The 15,398-nt window shown below is 36.8% G+C and overlaps 1 protein-coding gene across 4 annotated transcripts in view; it reads left to right on the top strand.

Moving 5' to 3' along the window:
- The window catches only part of LOC145492243 (hemicentin-1-like), a 49,603-nt gene that overhangs the window by 17,876 nt on the left and 16,329 nt on the right, over positions 1–15,398 (top strand). For 2 of the 4 annotated variants that reach the window (XM_081471607.1, XM_081471608.1), the window contains exons 9-20: positions 733–990; positions 1,609–1,875; positions 2,510–2,764; positions 3,776–4,024; positions 5,076–5,333; positions 6,432–6,698; positions 7,329–7,583; positions 8,565–8,813; positions 9,871–10,128; positions 11,407–11,673; positions 12,300–12,554; positions 13,550–13,798. In XM_081471607.1, coding sequence (XP_081327733.1) covers positions 733–990; positions 1,609–1,875; positions 2,510–2,764; positions 3,776–4,024; positions 5,076–5,333; positions 6,432–6,698; positions 7,329–7,583; positions 8,565–8,813; positions 9,871–10,128; positions 11,407–11,673; positions 12,300–12,554; positions 13,550–13,798 — 3,087 coding nt within the window. The remainder of the gene's footprint in view (positions 1–732; positions 991–1,608; positions 1,876–2,509; positions 2,765–3,775; positions 4,025–5,075; positions 5,334–6,431; positions 6,699–7,328; positions 7,584–8,564; positions 8,814–9,870; positions 10,129–11,406; positions 11,674–12,299; positions 12,555–13,549; positions 13,799–15,398) is intronic. The other 2 variants (XM_081471609.1, XM_081471610.1) reach the window with 2 other exon arrangements.

The following is a 15,398-nucleotide window of genomic DNA, read 5'->3' as shown; positions in this document are numbered from 1 at the left end:
GATCGATAAAGTGAAGGCTCATTTTACTTTAACAATAGAGCTTCTGGTGGGAAATATCCTTTGCAAAATCTGAATTCCACTGCTCGTGCACCAGGTTAGTAAGAAAATAATTTCTCTTCACCTCATTTATCAATTGTACCAATTGATAAATGAGATGTTACTATAATTACTGCTTCGAACAGTGAAAACACCAGGGAAGTCATGCTTAGAGAATGTCAAATGTCTTCCTCGTCCAGTGCAAGCAACTTCTCTTGCTCACAGCAGGAACCATCGTCGCCAGCCAGCTAACACATCAGCCCAATTCTGATCGAATGTTTTTGAAATCTTTCCGCCCTGGCTTTTTCCTCTGTAGTGCTTTCTTCGCACTTGCAATTAGCATTTCTTTGACAACATATTTAACCTCTAGTCAACAATCTACATGTACAAACAGAGAATACTCAGAACAGCTCATCAACTACCAGACACAAACGGTTGACAATCATACTACACGGCAATCTGTCACGCAACATTTTAGTGTACTTCTCGTGACAACCCATTGACAGCTATCAGTTAGAGGTAATTTCCTCATAGAAATTTTTTAAAGGAAGATCGCCAAAAGATATATCTGAAAAAGCGAAAAACAATTTTTTTGAAAAATGGTCAATTTTGGGTATACTAATACTTTAACTGAAATGGGTCTGTATCTTTTGCCAATATAAATCATTACACAACTGTTTATTTTGTATACAACAGATTCCCCAGCTTCAACCATGATTACTACACTTCCTCAGAACACTACAGTGTTTCGTGATGCCACTGTGTCAATAAAATGTGCAACAGATGCCAACCCTGATGCTCACATTTATGACTTCTACTTAAATGACAATCTCATTGGCAACAGCAGTTCAGGTGTGTTTAACACCACTGTAATAGCAGATGGAGTGTACACTTGTGTTCCTATTAACACAGATGGCACAGGAGACAATGCTTCTGTCAGTATCACTGTTGTTGGTAAGTGTAAGCACACATTCTGTCCATTGTTTAAGGAAACAATTTGTAAAATGTTGTATGTCATTATGTCAGAAAGCACTATACATGTAGTTGAGGCAAACAACTGAATTATTTTGCTTTCCTGAACATGTACATCCCACAGTATGCATGTGTATTCAGGGTTGCCACAAAGTTTTGTTTCAAATAGTAGAATGTATTGTTAGAGATTTCTAAAAAATCAGGACAATACCCAGGAAAGTGCCTGCCAGAGATGATAGAATAAATATACAATGTTATCGTTTTTGCTGGAAGGCCGGCTATTTTTGACAACCCTAATGTTGGTATCAAGAATGGCCAAAGGTTTCTCGGTTTAATGAGCTTCTTTGCTCGTCAGTTTATTTCTGTAAGTAAACATTGGAGAATGGTGCGGAAGACTACTCTAACTATCATCCCGCATTCTGAAACTACTAGACAAGTACAGTAATTAAGTGATCTATGTATTGCATTTTTTGGTACCAGTTACAATGTACACATGTTTTCAATGTTGCAAGGAAACAGCTGTATCGGCATATTTACAAGTACATTTCTTTCTTACCATTATTGAATGCATGTTACATGATAAAATGTGCTTATTTCCAGTGGCTCCATTTGCTGAGGTAGTTCCTCAAACTGTCACAGTCATTGAAGGTGGAAACATCACCTTAATTTGCAATATCAGTGGTGTTCCTGCTCCATCTATTCTCTGGACTCAGATTGGCAGCTCAAAAGTTCTTTCTCACAATTCATCGCTCACCATTGTGAATGTAAGCAGACCTGGGACACCTGATAACATGATCCAGTATCAGTGTACAGCCAGTAATGGAGTGGAAACACCTGCTACAGCCACAGTCAATGTCACTGTTCACTGTAAGTAGAAGAGGTTAAAGATTATTTGTTAAGAGGTATAGAGATACATGTAGAGGATATTACATGGTTGCGAGGAGATACCAAAATCTTTCTTTGTGTGTTGAAAAGTATTTCACAAGTGAGTGCATGCAACCAGCGAGTGAAATAATTGTATTCAACACAAATCCATCCAGAAGAGAAACTTTGTATCTCCAAGCAGCCTTGTAATGTTCCATTTATGATATAAGCACCAAAGAAATACCAAACCATTTCACTTTTGTTGCAAAAGGCACAATATATTATTTAACCATGTATGAAAATAACATGTTATTTTACCACTTCTGGTGGATGAGAAAGTAGCAAAAGTCTTTGAAAACCAATGTAATCACTATGTAGTCATTAATTTAAAACCAAATTAAATTACTCTCAACTCTCAGCTGAAAACTGTTCTGATGCATTGCTTTGGTATTTTTATATGTCTATTTATATTTGCATGTACATCACAGTTTATAGTATTCAATTACATATAGCTTCACATGTAAGATCAGTGGGTCCTTGCTTGAAGCCAGTGAGAACAGAAGTTCATCCAACACTGCTACATGTAATTCCACATAATAATAAATTGTAACTTTATATTTCTGTCCCTGTTTTGTAGTTCCCCCTGCAATTGACTCAGCTCCATCAGCTTATCAAGTTATAGAAGGCACTGGAGCCATCCTTTTCTGTAATGCCACTGGTAATCCACAGCCCAACATTACATGGACCAAACAAGGAAACAACAGCAAACTGTCTACATCAGAGACTCTTAATCTGACAAAGCTAATGAGAGAAGATGATGGATCAGTGTACAAATGTACAGTGATAAATGAAGATGGATCAGCAGAAGCTATTACCACAGTTACTGTCTTTTGTAAGTTGTTGAAAGGAACAGTAAACACACATCAAATTCCATGAAAAGTTGATCCTTTTATTTTGTCATCTTTATACCTCTATACTGTTGTGACTTTGTTAAAACAAGTGATACATGTACAAGTCATTATTTGTTATATGGCTGAACCAGTCTGTGATGAATTTAAGGAGAATTCAGATTGGTTCCCTCGGTAGTCTGAATTTTCCATTATGGCCCGCTCAAGGATGGACCACTCACAAATTAATTTCGGTGAAATTGCTTTTTCAATTCATCGCAAAAAATAATGGGATAACAAAAGCACAGTCAAATAAATGCTTAGCTCCCATGTACATGTTTACCAAGAATGGATCACCAAGATGTATCAATTTATCAGCAGATTTAAAAGAGCCATTAAAATAAGTTCTTTATTGAACTAGGTTGTTCAGTCCTTATTGGAGAATATGGGTCTCTTTCCTATTTTTGCAAGACTGTGGGCAAAAAAAGAACTCAAATCAATATTTCTCTAAGAAAGCACCCCACGCCAGTTCAGCAACATTTATGTGCGTCTAATTTCCAGTTAAAGGGTTTTATACATGTACCCTAAATTTGACATATTACTTGAAATTTCTGGCTTCAGCTCTTATAAGAATTTTATTGCACTGTTGCTTCAAGATGGCCCTGTTGGAATTTACATGTACAAGCTGGTTACTTTACACATGTATGGCCATACTTCTCATGGAGACAATCTCTAACCACTTTGGGGTTGGGTTTTGGAGCTTGCCATAAATTGTCTTCTGCTGTTGGTGCTGTATTCAGTCATTTTTGTTCTAAATCAAAGTTTGTGTTTGTTAGCATAGTTAGTCGTGATACTTTGTTATAAGTTTTTCTTTTTCGCCATGCTTTTTTAAAGTAAAAGTCCTGCTTTTACCTGCTACTGAGTTTGTGAGCCAATCAGAAAGCTATAAATTCAAAATCCAATGTTGATGATCCACTGTACCAATGTTGATGATTTAATAATCAATATTTTTACAGTCCCACCAAAGTCTGCAATACAAAGTTGTCCTAGTCATGTTAGCAAAGGTGAAAATGTGACGCTATACTGTAATGCAACTGGTAATCCTCCACCTGAAGTAGCCTGGATAAGGTCTGGAGAGGTTCTAGTGAAAGACAGTGTTCATGTTATATCAGCTATCAACAGAAGTCTGTCAGGAATATTCAAGTGTATGGCATGGAATGGAATTGGCAACAATTATACTGCCAATTGTACTGTTGATGTTCACTGTAAGTAAATTTCACATGTCCATTTTGAATTTACCATTGTTGAGTGTGCATTTCTTCACATTTGGATTACAAATCCAAATAGTAACCCTCTTTGTGAATTGATTAGATGAAATCTTAAATGGGAGTTTTAAGTTTCATGATTCTTTAATTTCTTTGGGTAAGGATTGGAAAATGTGGGTTTGCTCAGTGGTCTACCATTTTTTTTTTTTTTTTTGCCTGATTATTGGGCAACTTTCTCTCCAAATTTCAGTGACAAACATTACAAACTCACCGAAACGAACTCAAAATGGGTGCTTCACTCACCGAAATCTTTGTTTCGAGATATGAAGGAAAATAGACATGTACTTTAGACATTCTTCCAGTGTAATGAGATATTACACAAAAGTGTGAAAATAACGCCTTGATCGATAAAGTGAAGGCTCATTTTGCTTTAACAATAGAGCTCAGATCAATTACAAAGTGGACTTAAATGTTGCCTCTGGTGGGAAAGATCCTTCGCAAAATCTGAATGAGAATGTAAAATGTCTTCCTCATCCAGTGCAAACAACTTCTCCTCAAAACAGGAACCTTTGTCACTGACCAGCTAACACATCAGCCAAATTCTGACTGAATGTTTTTGAAACCTTTCCACCTGGCTTTTTCCTCTGTAGTGCTTTCTTCGCACTTGCAAATGGCACAAACTTTTTTGTTTCTTCAATGACATATTTAAGCTTAAATCCACAATCTACAAACGGAGAACAGTCAGAAAGGCTTCTCGAATACCAAACACAAACGTTTGACAATCACACTACGCGGCAATCTGTCACGCAACTTTTAAATGTACTTCTCTTGGCGACCCATTGACAGCTGTCAGTTAGAGGTAATTTTTTCACGGAATTTTTTTGAAAGGAAAGATCGCAACAAGATATATCTGAAAAAGCGAAAAACAGTTTTTTTAAAAAAATGGTCAATTTTGGGGTATACTGATACCTTGACTGAAACAGGTCTGTACAGTCTGTATCTTTTGCCAATATAAATGCTAACACAAGTCTGTTAATTTTGTTTTCATCAGATTCCCCAACTTCAACCATGATTACTACACTTCCTCAGAACACTACAGTGCTGCGTGATACCACTGTGTCAATAAAATGTACAACAGATGCCAACCCTGAAGCTCACATTTATGACTTCTACTTAAATGACAATCTCATTGGCAACAGCAGTTCAGGTGTGTTTAACACCACTGTAATAGCAGATGGAGTGTACACTTGTGTTCCTATTAACACAGATGGCACAGGAGACAATGCTTCTGTCAGTATCACCGCTGTTGGTAAGTGTAAGCACACATCCTGTCTATTGTTTAAGGAGGCAATCTGTAAAATGTTGTATGTCATTATGTCAGTAAGCACTATAGTTGAGGCAAACAACTGATTTATTTTGCTTTCCTGAACATGTACATCCTACAGTATGCATGTATATTCAGGGTTGCCACAAAATTTTTTTCAAATAGTAGAATGTATTGTTGGAGATTTCTAAAATAATATTATCACAACAATACCCGGGAAAGCATACCAGAAATGATGGAGTAAATATACAGTGTTATGATTTTTGCTAGGAGCCCGGCTATTTTTGACAACCCTAATGTTGGTATCAAGAATGGCCAAAGGTTTCTAGGTTTAATGAACTTCTTTGTTTGTCAGTTTGTCTGTTGGTAAACGTTGGAGAATGATGCAGTAGACTACTGTAATTATCATCCCACATTCTGAAATAATTAGTAATTAAGTGATCTCTGTCTTGCATTTTCCAGTACCAGTTACAATGTACACATGTATTCAATGTTAGAAGGAAACATCTGTATCGGCATATTTACAAGTACTGTACATTTCTTTCTTGCAATAAATGGTTTTTATATGTTAGGAAAATCCCAGACGATCGGGGATTTTACTTTTTTGCCGACCATCCCAGATTTTGCCGATGTATCAGATATTCGCCACAGGTCTCTCCGAGATTTTCCTGATTATGAATTTGGCAGGAAATGGAAAGTGCGCCAAAAATCAAAACTTGAACTCAAATGTGAAAGGGGGACTGGAGCTCAGCACTTTAGGGGATTGGTAATGAGCGAAATCCATCACTGACTGATGCCGATGTCCCCGACAGTACAAATTGGAGTTTTCATTTGTCGGGAGTGATTGCTGACCATCGCAGAAATCTGGGATGCATCGGGAAAATAGAAACGCTCTTGATTCTCCAGATTTGTCCCTGTTCATCCCAGATGATCGGGGATTTCTACGATTTCGAGTTTTCATTAGTCGGCAAAATCTGGGACAGTCGGGAAACAGTAAAATCCCAGACCATCTGGGATTTTCCTGATATCTGAAAACCAGGCTTATTGAATGCATGTTACATGATAAAATGTGCTTATTTCCAGTGGCTCCATTTCCTGAGGTAGTTCCTCAAACTGTCACAGTCATTGAAGGTGGAAACATCACCTTAATTTGCAATATCAGTGGTGTTCCTGCTCCATCTATTCTCTGGACTCAGATTGGTAGCTCAAAAGTTCTTTCTCACAATTCATCGCTCTCCATTGTGAATGTAAGCAGACCTGGGACACCTGATAACATGATCCAGTATCAGTGTACAGCCAGTAATGGAGTGGAAGCAGCTGCCACAGCCACAGTCAATGTCACTGTTCACTGTAAGTAGAAGAGGTTAAACGTATTTGTTAATAGGTATAGAGATACATGTAGAGGATATTACATGGGTACGAGGAGATACCAAAATCTTTCTTTGTGTGTTGAAAAGTATTTCACAAGTGAGTGCATGCAGCCAGCGAGTGAAATAATTGTATTCAACACAAGTCAATTGAGAAGAGAAACTTTGTATCTCCAAACAGCCATGTACAGTAATGTTCAATTTATGATATAAGCACCAAAGAAATACCAAACCATTTCACTTTTGCTGCAAAAGGCGCAATATATTATTTAACCATGCTTGAAAATGACATGTAATTTAACACTTCTGGTGGATGAGAAAGTAGCAAAAGTCTTTGAAAACCTATGCAATCACTGTGTAGTCATTAATTTGAAACCAAATTAAATTACTCTCAACTCTCAGCTGAAAACTGTTCTGATGCATTGCTTTGGTATTTTTATATGTCTATTTATATTTGCATGTACATCACAGTTTATAGTATTTAATTACACATAGCTTCACATGTAAGATCAGTGGGTCCTTGCTTGAAGCCAGTGAGAACAGAAGTTTATCCACACTGCTGCATGTAATTCCATGTAATAATTCTAACTTTGTTTCTGTCCCTGTTTTGTAGTTCCCCCTGCAATTGACTCAGCTCCATCGACTTATCAAGTTATAGAAGGCACTGGAGCCATCCTTTTCTGTAATGCCACTGGTAATCCACAGCCCAACATTATATGGACCAAACAAGGAAACAACAGCAAACTTTCTACATCAGAGACTCTTAATCTGACAAAGCTAATGAGAGAAGATGATGGATCAGTGTACAAATGTACAGTAACAAATGAAGATGGATCAGCAGAAGCTATTACCACAGTTACTGTCTTTTGTAAGTTGTTGAAAGGAACAGTAAACACACATCAAATTCCATGAGAAGTTGATCCTTTTATTTTGTCATCTTTATACCTCTATACTGGTGTGACTTTGTTAAGACTGGTGATACATGTACAAGTCATTGTTTATTATATGGCTGAACCAGTCTGTGATGAAAAGGAGAATTCAGATTGGTTCCCTTGGCAGTCTGAATTTTGCAATATGGCCTGCTCAAGGATGGACCACTCACAGATTAATTTCGGTGAAATTGCTTTTTCAATTCATTGCACAAAATAATGGGATAACAAGAGCACAGTCAAATAAATGCTTAACTCCCATGTACATGTTAACCAAGAATGGATCACCAAGATGTATCAATTTATCAGCAGATTTAAATAAGAGCCATTAAAATAGATAATTTTTTGAACTAGCTTGTTCAGTCCTTATTGGAGAATATTGGTGTTGTTCTTTTGCTTTTGCAAGATTATGGGTGAAAAAAAAAAAGAACTCAAATCAATATTTCTCTGAGAAAGGACCTCATTCCAGTTCAACAAATTTATGTGGACTGTGTTTAATTTCCTGTTAAAGGGTTTTATACCCTTAATTTGACATGACTTGTTACACTGTACTTGAAATTTCTGGCTACAGCTCTTGCAAGAATTTTATTGCACTGGATTTTCAAGATGGCGCTGTTGGAATTTACAAGCTGGCGACTTTACCATATGTGTGGCTAAATTAATTTTTTCATGGAGAAAATCTTCAACCACTTTGCTGTATTCAGTCATTTTTGTTCTAAATCAAAGTTTGTATTTCTTAGCATAGTTAGTCGTGATACTTTGTTATAAGTTTTTCTTTTTTGCCATGCTTTTTTAAAGTAAAAGTCCTGCTTTTACCTGTTACTGAGTTTGTGAGCTAATCAGAAAGCTAGGAATTCAAAAACCATTGTTGATGATACACCGCACCAATGTTGATGATTTAATAATCAATATTTTTACAGTCCCACCAAAGTCTGCAATACAAAGTTGTCCTAGTCATGTTAGCGAAGGTGAAAATGTGACGCTATACTGTAATGCCACTGGTAATCCTCCACCTGAAGTAGCCTGGATAAGGTCTGGAGAGGTTCTGGTGAAAGACAGTGTTCATGTTATATCAGCTATCAACAGAAGTCTGTCAGGAATATTCAAGTGTATGGCATGGAATGGAATTGGCAACAATTATACTGCCAATTGTACTGTTGATGTTCACTGTAAGTAAATTTCACATGTCCACTTTCAATTTACCATTGTTGAGTGTGTGTTTCTTCACATTATGATTACAAATCCAAATAGTAACCCTCTTTGTGACTTGATTAGATGAAATCTTAAATAGGAATTTTAAGTTTCAGGATTCTTTATGTTTTTGGGTGAGGCATGGAAAATGTGGGTTTGCTCAGTGGTCTTCTGTTTTTTGTTTTTTTTGCCTGATTATCGGGCAACTTTCTCTCCAAATTTCAGTGAAAAACATCACAAACTCACCGGAAACTAACTCAAAATGCGTGCCTCACTCACCAAAATCTTTGTTTCAAGATATGAAGGAAAATAGACATGTACTTTAGCCGTTCTTCCAGTGTAATGAGATATTACACAAAAGCGTGAAAATAACAACGCCTTGATCAATAAAGTGAAGGCTCATTTTACTTTAACAATAGAGCTCATATCAATTACAAAGTGGGCTTAAATGTTGCCTGTGGTGGGAAAGATCCTTTGCAAAATCTGAATGAGAATGAGAAAATTAATGTCTTCTTCGTCCAGTGCTAACAACTTCTCCTCAAAGCAGGGACCTTTGTCACTAATCAGCTAACACATCAACCAAATTCTGACTGAATGTTTTTGAAACCTTTCCACCTGGCTTTTTCCTCTGTAGTGCTTTCTTCGCACTTGCAAATGGCACAAACTTTTTTGTTTCTTCAATGACATACTTAAGCTTAAATCCACAATCTATAAACGGAGAACACTCAGAAAGGCTTCTCGAATACCAAACACAAATGTTTGACAATCACACTATGCGGCAATCTGTCACGCAACTTTTAAATGTACTTCTCTTGGCGACCCAATGACAGCTATCAGTTAGAGGTAATTTTTTCACGGAATTTTTTTGAAAGGAAAGATCGCAACAAGATATATCTGAAAAAGCGAAAAACAATTTTTTTAAAAAAATGGTCAATTTTGGGGTATACTGATACCTTGACTGAAACAGGTCTGTACAGTCTGTATCTTTTGCCAGTATAAATGTTAACACAAGTCTGTTAATTCTGTTTTCATCAGATTGCCCAACTTCAACCATGATTACTACACTTCCTCAGAACACTACAGTGCTGCGTGATGCCACTGTGTCAATAAAATGTACAACAGATGCCAACCCTGAAGCTCACATTTATGACTTCTACTTAAATGACAATCTTATTGGTAACAGCAGTTCAGGTGTGTTTAACACCACTGTAATAGCAGATGGAGTGTACATTTGTGTTCCTATCAACACAGATGGCACAGGAGACAATGCTACTGTCAGTATCACTGTTGTTGGTAAGTGTAAGCACACATCCTGTCCATTGTTTAAGGAGAGAATCTGTAAAATGTTGTATGTCATTATGTCAGTAAGCACTATAGCTGAGGCAAACAACTGATTTATTTTGCTTTCCTGAACATGTATATTCCATGTTATGCATGTATATTCAGGGTTGCCACAAAGTTTTGTTTCAAATAGTAGAATGTATTGTTGGAGATTTCTAAAAAATCTCTACAGTACCCAGGAAAGCATGCCAGAAAGGAAGGAGTAACTATACAATGTTATGGTTTTTGCTGGAAGGCCGGCTATTTTTGGCAACCCTAATGTTGGTATCAAGAATGGCCAAAGGTTTCTAGGTTTAATGAGCTTCTTTGCTTGTCAGTTTGTCTGTTGGTAAACGTTGGAGAATGATGCAGTAGACTACTGTAATTATTATCATCGCATATTCCGAAATTACTAGTAATTGAGTGATCTATGTTTTGCATTTCCCAGTACCAGTTACAATGTACACATGTATTCAATGCTAGAAAGAGACATCTGTATTGGCATATTTACAAGTATTGTACATTTCTTTCTTGCCATAAATGATTATAGCCTGGTTTTCATATGTCGAGAAAATCCCAGACAATCGGGGATTTTAGTATACTAAAATTTTATTATAATTAATTTTTCAGTATAATTACTTTAATTACTTTATTTTCATTCATTCCTCACGTTATTGTAAAGATTTTAGTTTTAGATTTATTGTAAATTGTTATTTAGAATGTAATATACTAATTGTAGGTCCACATCAGCTTTTAGCTGCCAATTTTATCGACCTACTCATTAAATAAAGTATGTATGTATGTATGTAGTTTTTGCCGACCATCCCAGATTTTGCTGATATATCGGATATTCGCCAGAGGTCTGTCACAGATTTTCCCGATTATGAGATTTGGTGGGAAATGTAAAGTGCGCCAAAAAGCGAAACTTGAACACAAATGTGAAAGGGGGACTGGAGCCCAGCAATTTAGGGGATGGGTAATGAGAGAAATCCATTGCCCACGGGTGCCGACGTCCCCGACGGTACAAATTTGAGTTTTCATTTGTCGGGAATGATCGCTGACCATCACAGAAATCTGGGACGCGTTGGGAAAATAGAAACACCGATTCTCCAGATTTGTGCCCGTTCCTCCCAGACGATCGGGGATATCTACGATTTCGGGTTTTCATTAGACAAAGTCTGGGATTTTCCTGATATCTGAAAACCAGGCTTATTGAATGCATGTTATGTGATAAAATGTGCTTATTTCCAGTGGCTCCATTTGCTGAGGTTATTCCTCAAACTGTCATAGCCATTGAAGGTGGAAACATCACACTAGTTTGCAATATCAGTGGTGTTCCTGCCCCATCTATTCTCTGGACTCAGATTGGCAGCTCAAAAGTTGTTTCTCACAATTCATCACTTACCATTGTGAATGTAAGCAGACCTGGGACACCTGATAATATGATCCAGTATCAGTGTACAGCCAGTAATGGAGTGGAAACATCTGCCACAGACGCAGTCAATGTCACTGTTCACTGTAAGTAGAAGGGGTTAAAGATTATTTGTTAACAGGTATAGAGATACATGTAGAGGATATTACATGGTTGCGAGGAGGTACCAGAATCTTTCTTTGTGTGTTGAAAAGTATTTCACAAGTGAGTGCATGCAGCCAGCAAGTGAAATAATTGTACTCAACACAAATCCATCCAGAAGAGAAACTTTGTATCTCCAAGCAGCCATGTAATGTTCCATTTATGATATAAGCACCAAAGAAATACCAAACCATTTCACTTTTGTTGCAAAAGGCACAATATATTATTTAACCATGCATGAAAATAACATGTTATTTTACCACTTCTGGTGGATGAGAAAGTAGCAAAAGTCTTTGAAAACCAATGCAATCACTATGTAGTCATTAATTTAAAACCAAATTAGATTACTCTCCGCTCTCAGCTGAAAACTGTTCTGATGCATTGCTTTGGTATTTTTATATGTCTATTTATATTTGCATGTACATCACAGTTTATAGTATTCAATTACATGTAGCTTCACATGTAAGATCAGTGGGTCCTTGCTTGAAGCCAGTGAGAACAGAAGTTCATCCAACACTACTAAATGTAATTCCATGTAATAATTCTTTATATCTCTGTCCCCGTTTTGTAGTTCCCCCTGCAATTGACTCAGCTCCATCGACTTATCAAGTTATAGAAGGCAATGGAGCTATCCTTTTCTGTAATGCCACTGGTAATCCACAGCCCAACATTACATGGACCAAACAAGGAAACAACAGCAAACTTTCTACATCAGAGACTCTTAATTTGACAAAGCTAATGAGAAAAGATGATGGATCAGTGTACAAATGTACAGTAACAAATGAAGATGGATCAGCAGAAGCTATTACCACAGTTACTGTCTTTTGTAAGTTGTTGAAAGGAACAGTAAACACACATCAAATTCCATGAGAAGTTGATCCTTTCATTTTGTCATCTTTATACCTCTATACTGGTGTGACTTTGTTAAGACTGGTGATGCATGTACAAGTCATTGTTTATTATATGGCTGAACCAGTCTGTGATGAAAAGGAGAATTCTGATTGGTTCCCTTGGCAGTCTGAATTTTGCATTATGGCCCGCTCAAGTATGGACCCCTCACGAATTAATTTCGGTGAAATTGCTTTAATTTTCAATTCATTGCACAAAATATAATGAGATAACAAAAACAGAGTCAAATAAAAGCTTAACTTCCATGTACACGTTTACCAAGAATGGATCACCAAGATGTATCAATTTATCAGCAGATTTAAAAGAGCCATTAAAATAACTTCTTTATTGAACTAGGTTGTTCAGTCCTTTTTGGAGAATATTGGTCTCTTTCCTTTTTTTGCAAGATTATGGGCGAAAAAAAGAACTCAAACCAATATTTCTCTAAGAAAGGACCTCACACCAGTTCAGCAACATTTATGTGTGTTTAATTTCCAGTTAAAGGGTTTTATAGAGGTACCCTATATTTTACATTATTACTTGAATTTCTGGCTTCAGCTCTTATAAGAATTTTATTGCATTGGTTTTTAAAGATGGCCCTGTTGAAATTTACAAGCTGGTTACTTTACACGACTTTAGACAATCGTTAACCACTTTGGGGTTGGGTTTTGGAACTTGCCATAAATTGTTTTCTGCTGTTGGTGCTGTATTCAGTCATTTTCGTTCTAAATCAAAGTTTGTGTATTTCTTAGCATAGTTAGTTGTGATACTTTGTTTTAAGTTTTTTTTCACCATGCTTTTTTAAGATTAAAGTCCTGCTTTTACCTGCTACTGAGTTTGTGAGCCAATCAGAAAGCTAGAAATTCAAAAACCAATGTTTATGATACACTGTACCAATGTTGATGATTTTTAAAATAATCAATGTTTTTACAGTCCCACCAAAGTCTGCAATACAAAGTTGTCCTAGTCATGTTAGTGAAGGTGAAAATGTGACGCTATACTGTAATGCAACTGGTAATCCTCCACCTGAAGTAGCCTGGATAAGGTCTGGAGAGGTTCTGGTGAAAGACAGTGTTCATGTTATATCAGCTATCAACAGAAGTCTGTCAGGAATATTCAAGTGTATGGCATGGAATGGAATTGGCAACAATTATACTGCCAATTGTACTGTTGATGTTCACTGTAAGTAAATTTCACATGTCCATTTGGAATTTACCATTGCTGAGCGTGCATGTCTTCGCAGTTGAATTACAAATCCAAACAGTAACCCTCTTTGTGAATTGATTAGATCAAATCTTAAACAGGGGTTTTAAGTTTCATGATTCTTTAGTTTCTTTGGGTAAGGATTGGAAAGTGTGGATTTGCTCAGTGGTCTTCGTTGTAAGAATTGTAGACCACCATTTGTAACCACTATCAATGCAGTAATATTTCAAACGTACCTATTTTGTGCATGTTAAAATTGATCAATAAACAATTGATTACGTAAGCCCATGCTACAGGTAGCTTTAATGTGAAGTGTTAATTTTTTTTTTACAATAGACACTTTATGTTTAGAAGCTGCATCATTCAAATGTTCTTTACTTCCAGTCTTCACTTCAGATGTGTTCACTGTTGTTTCCACCTTGTACTGCCCATTATATTATTGATGAATGATTTATTATTTATTTTTATTGTATAGCTGTGTCTCACAAGGACTCGGAACTACCGAATTCACGAATTTGATTGGCTGAAATCGATATTGACCGCGGTCTAGATTTTCCCATCTAGACCGGCATCTAGACCGGTTTCGTTTTGCGTTGAAAAAGTAGCAAACTAAAATACAAAAATGTTCACTGTTTTCTTTTATTTTCTTCTCAGTCATTTATGGAAGTGCCGAAAAGCCTGATGACAAAAAAAAAGTAAAGAGGACGAGCAAATTTCGGCAGGTTTAAGTTAAGCTCATCTCCGTTTGCAAGCAAAATGTCAGCAAACCAGTTTCATTAAACGATGTAAATTTTTCTTTTTTGCCATATAATAAACATCTTATTACCCGAGCAGGAGGTCTGTATGGGAGAATCTTGACCGAGGTCGTGAGTACAGACCGAACACAGTGAGGTCTGTACACACGACCGAGGTGTGCCGGTCTAGATTCTCCCATACAGACCTCCTGCTCGGTTAATAACAGCTAAAAATAAGCTGAGTTATTATCAATTACCTTTTACTTCAAATTTGCAGTGGGATCGATGTACATGTATACTAGGTTGTCGTGGCTAATTGGATTTTTGTTTCTTTGGATGTCAATTATCTGTGGGATATGAGATCAAGAAACCTATCTTAGATTCTCCCAGGAAAACCCTGTCTGTCAGGTGTTTCACGAGCGCCTTTGACATATGTACCGTAGCTAGTAGCTAAGTTAAAGGTATCAGAATACCCCAAATGACCATCATTCGTTGGCGCCGCTTTACGGTCAGACATTTGACGCAAACCTCAGTGAAGTATGTAACTTCTGAAAGCTTAAGAACTGTGATTACACAGGTATATTTAAAATAAAAAATAAAGGTTTTCTGAATATAGCGCTCTATTTCCCAAAGTACAGAGGTTCACTAATCAAGTTTGTTTCCGGTCCGATTTGAGCGAGAAGACACGATCAATATTGCTATGTCTTCTCGACACCTTTCTCTAAAAATATTGTCAGGACGTTTGGATTACTTGTGTGGTTTGTTTTTGACACACAGTTAAACTTTGAGAGTTGATAAAACATGCATTCTCTTCACTAAAATAGTCATAACTTTTGAAAGAAATA

This window comes from Orbicella franksi, chromosome 7 (assembly GCF_964199315.1).
Source record: "Orbicella franksi chromosome 7, jaOrbFran1.1, whole genome shotgun sequence".
Lineage (NCBI taxonomy): Eukaryota > Metazoa > Cnidaria > Anthozoa > Scleractinia > Merulinidae > Orbicella > Orbicella franksi.
This window is presented reverse-complemented; position numbering and strand designations above follow the sequence as displayed.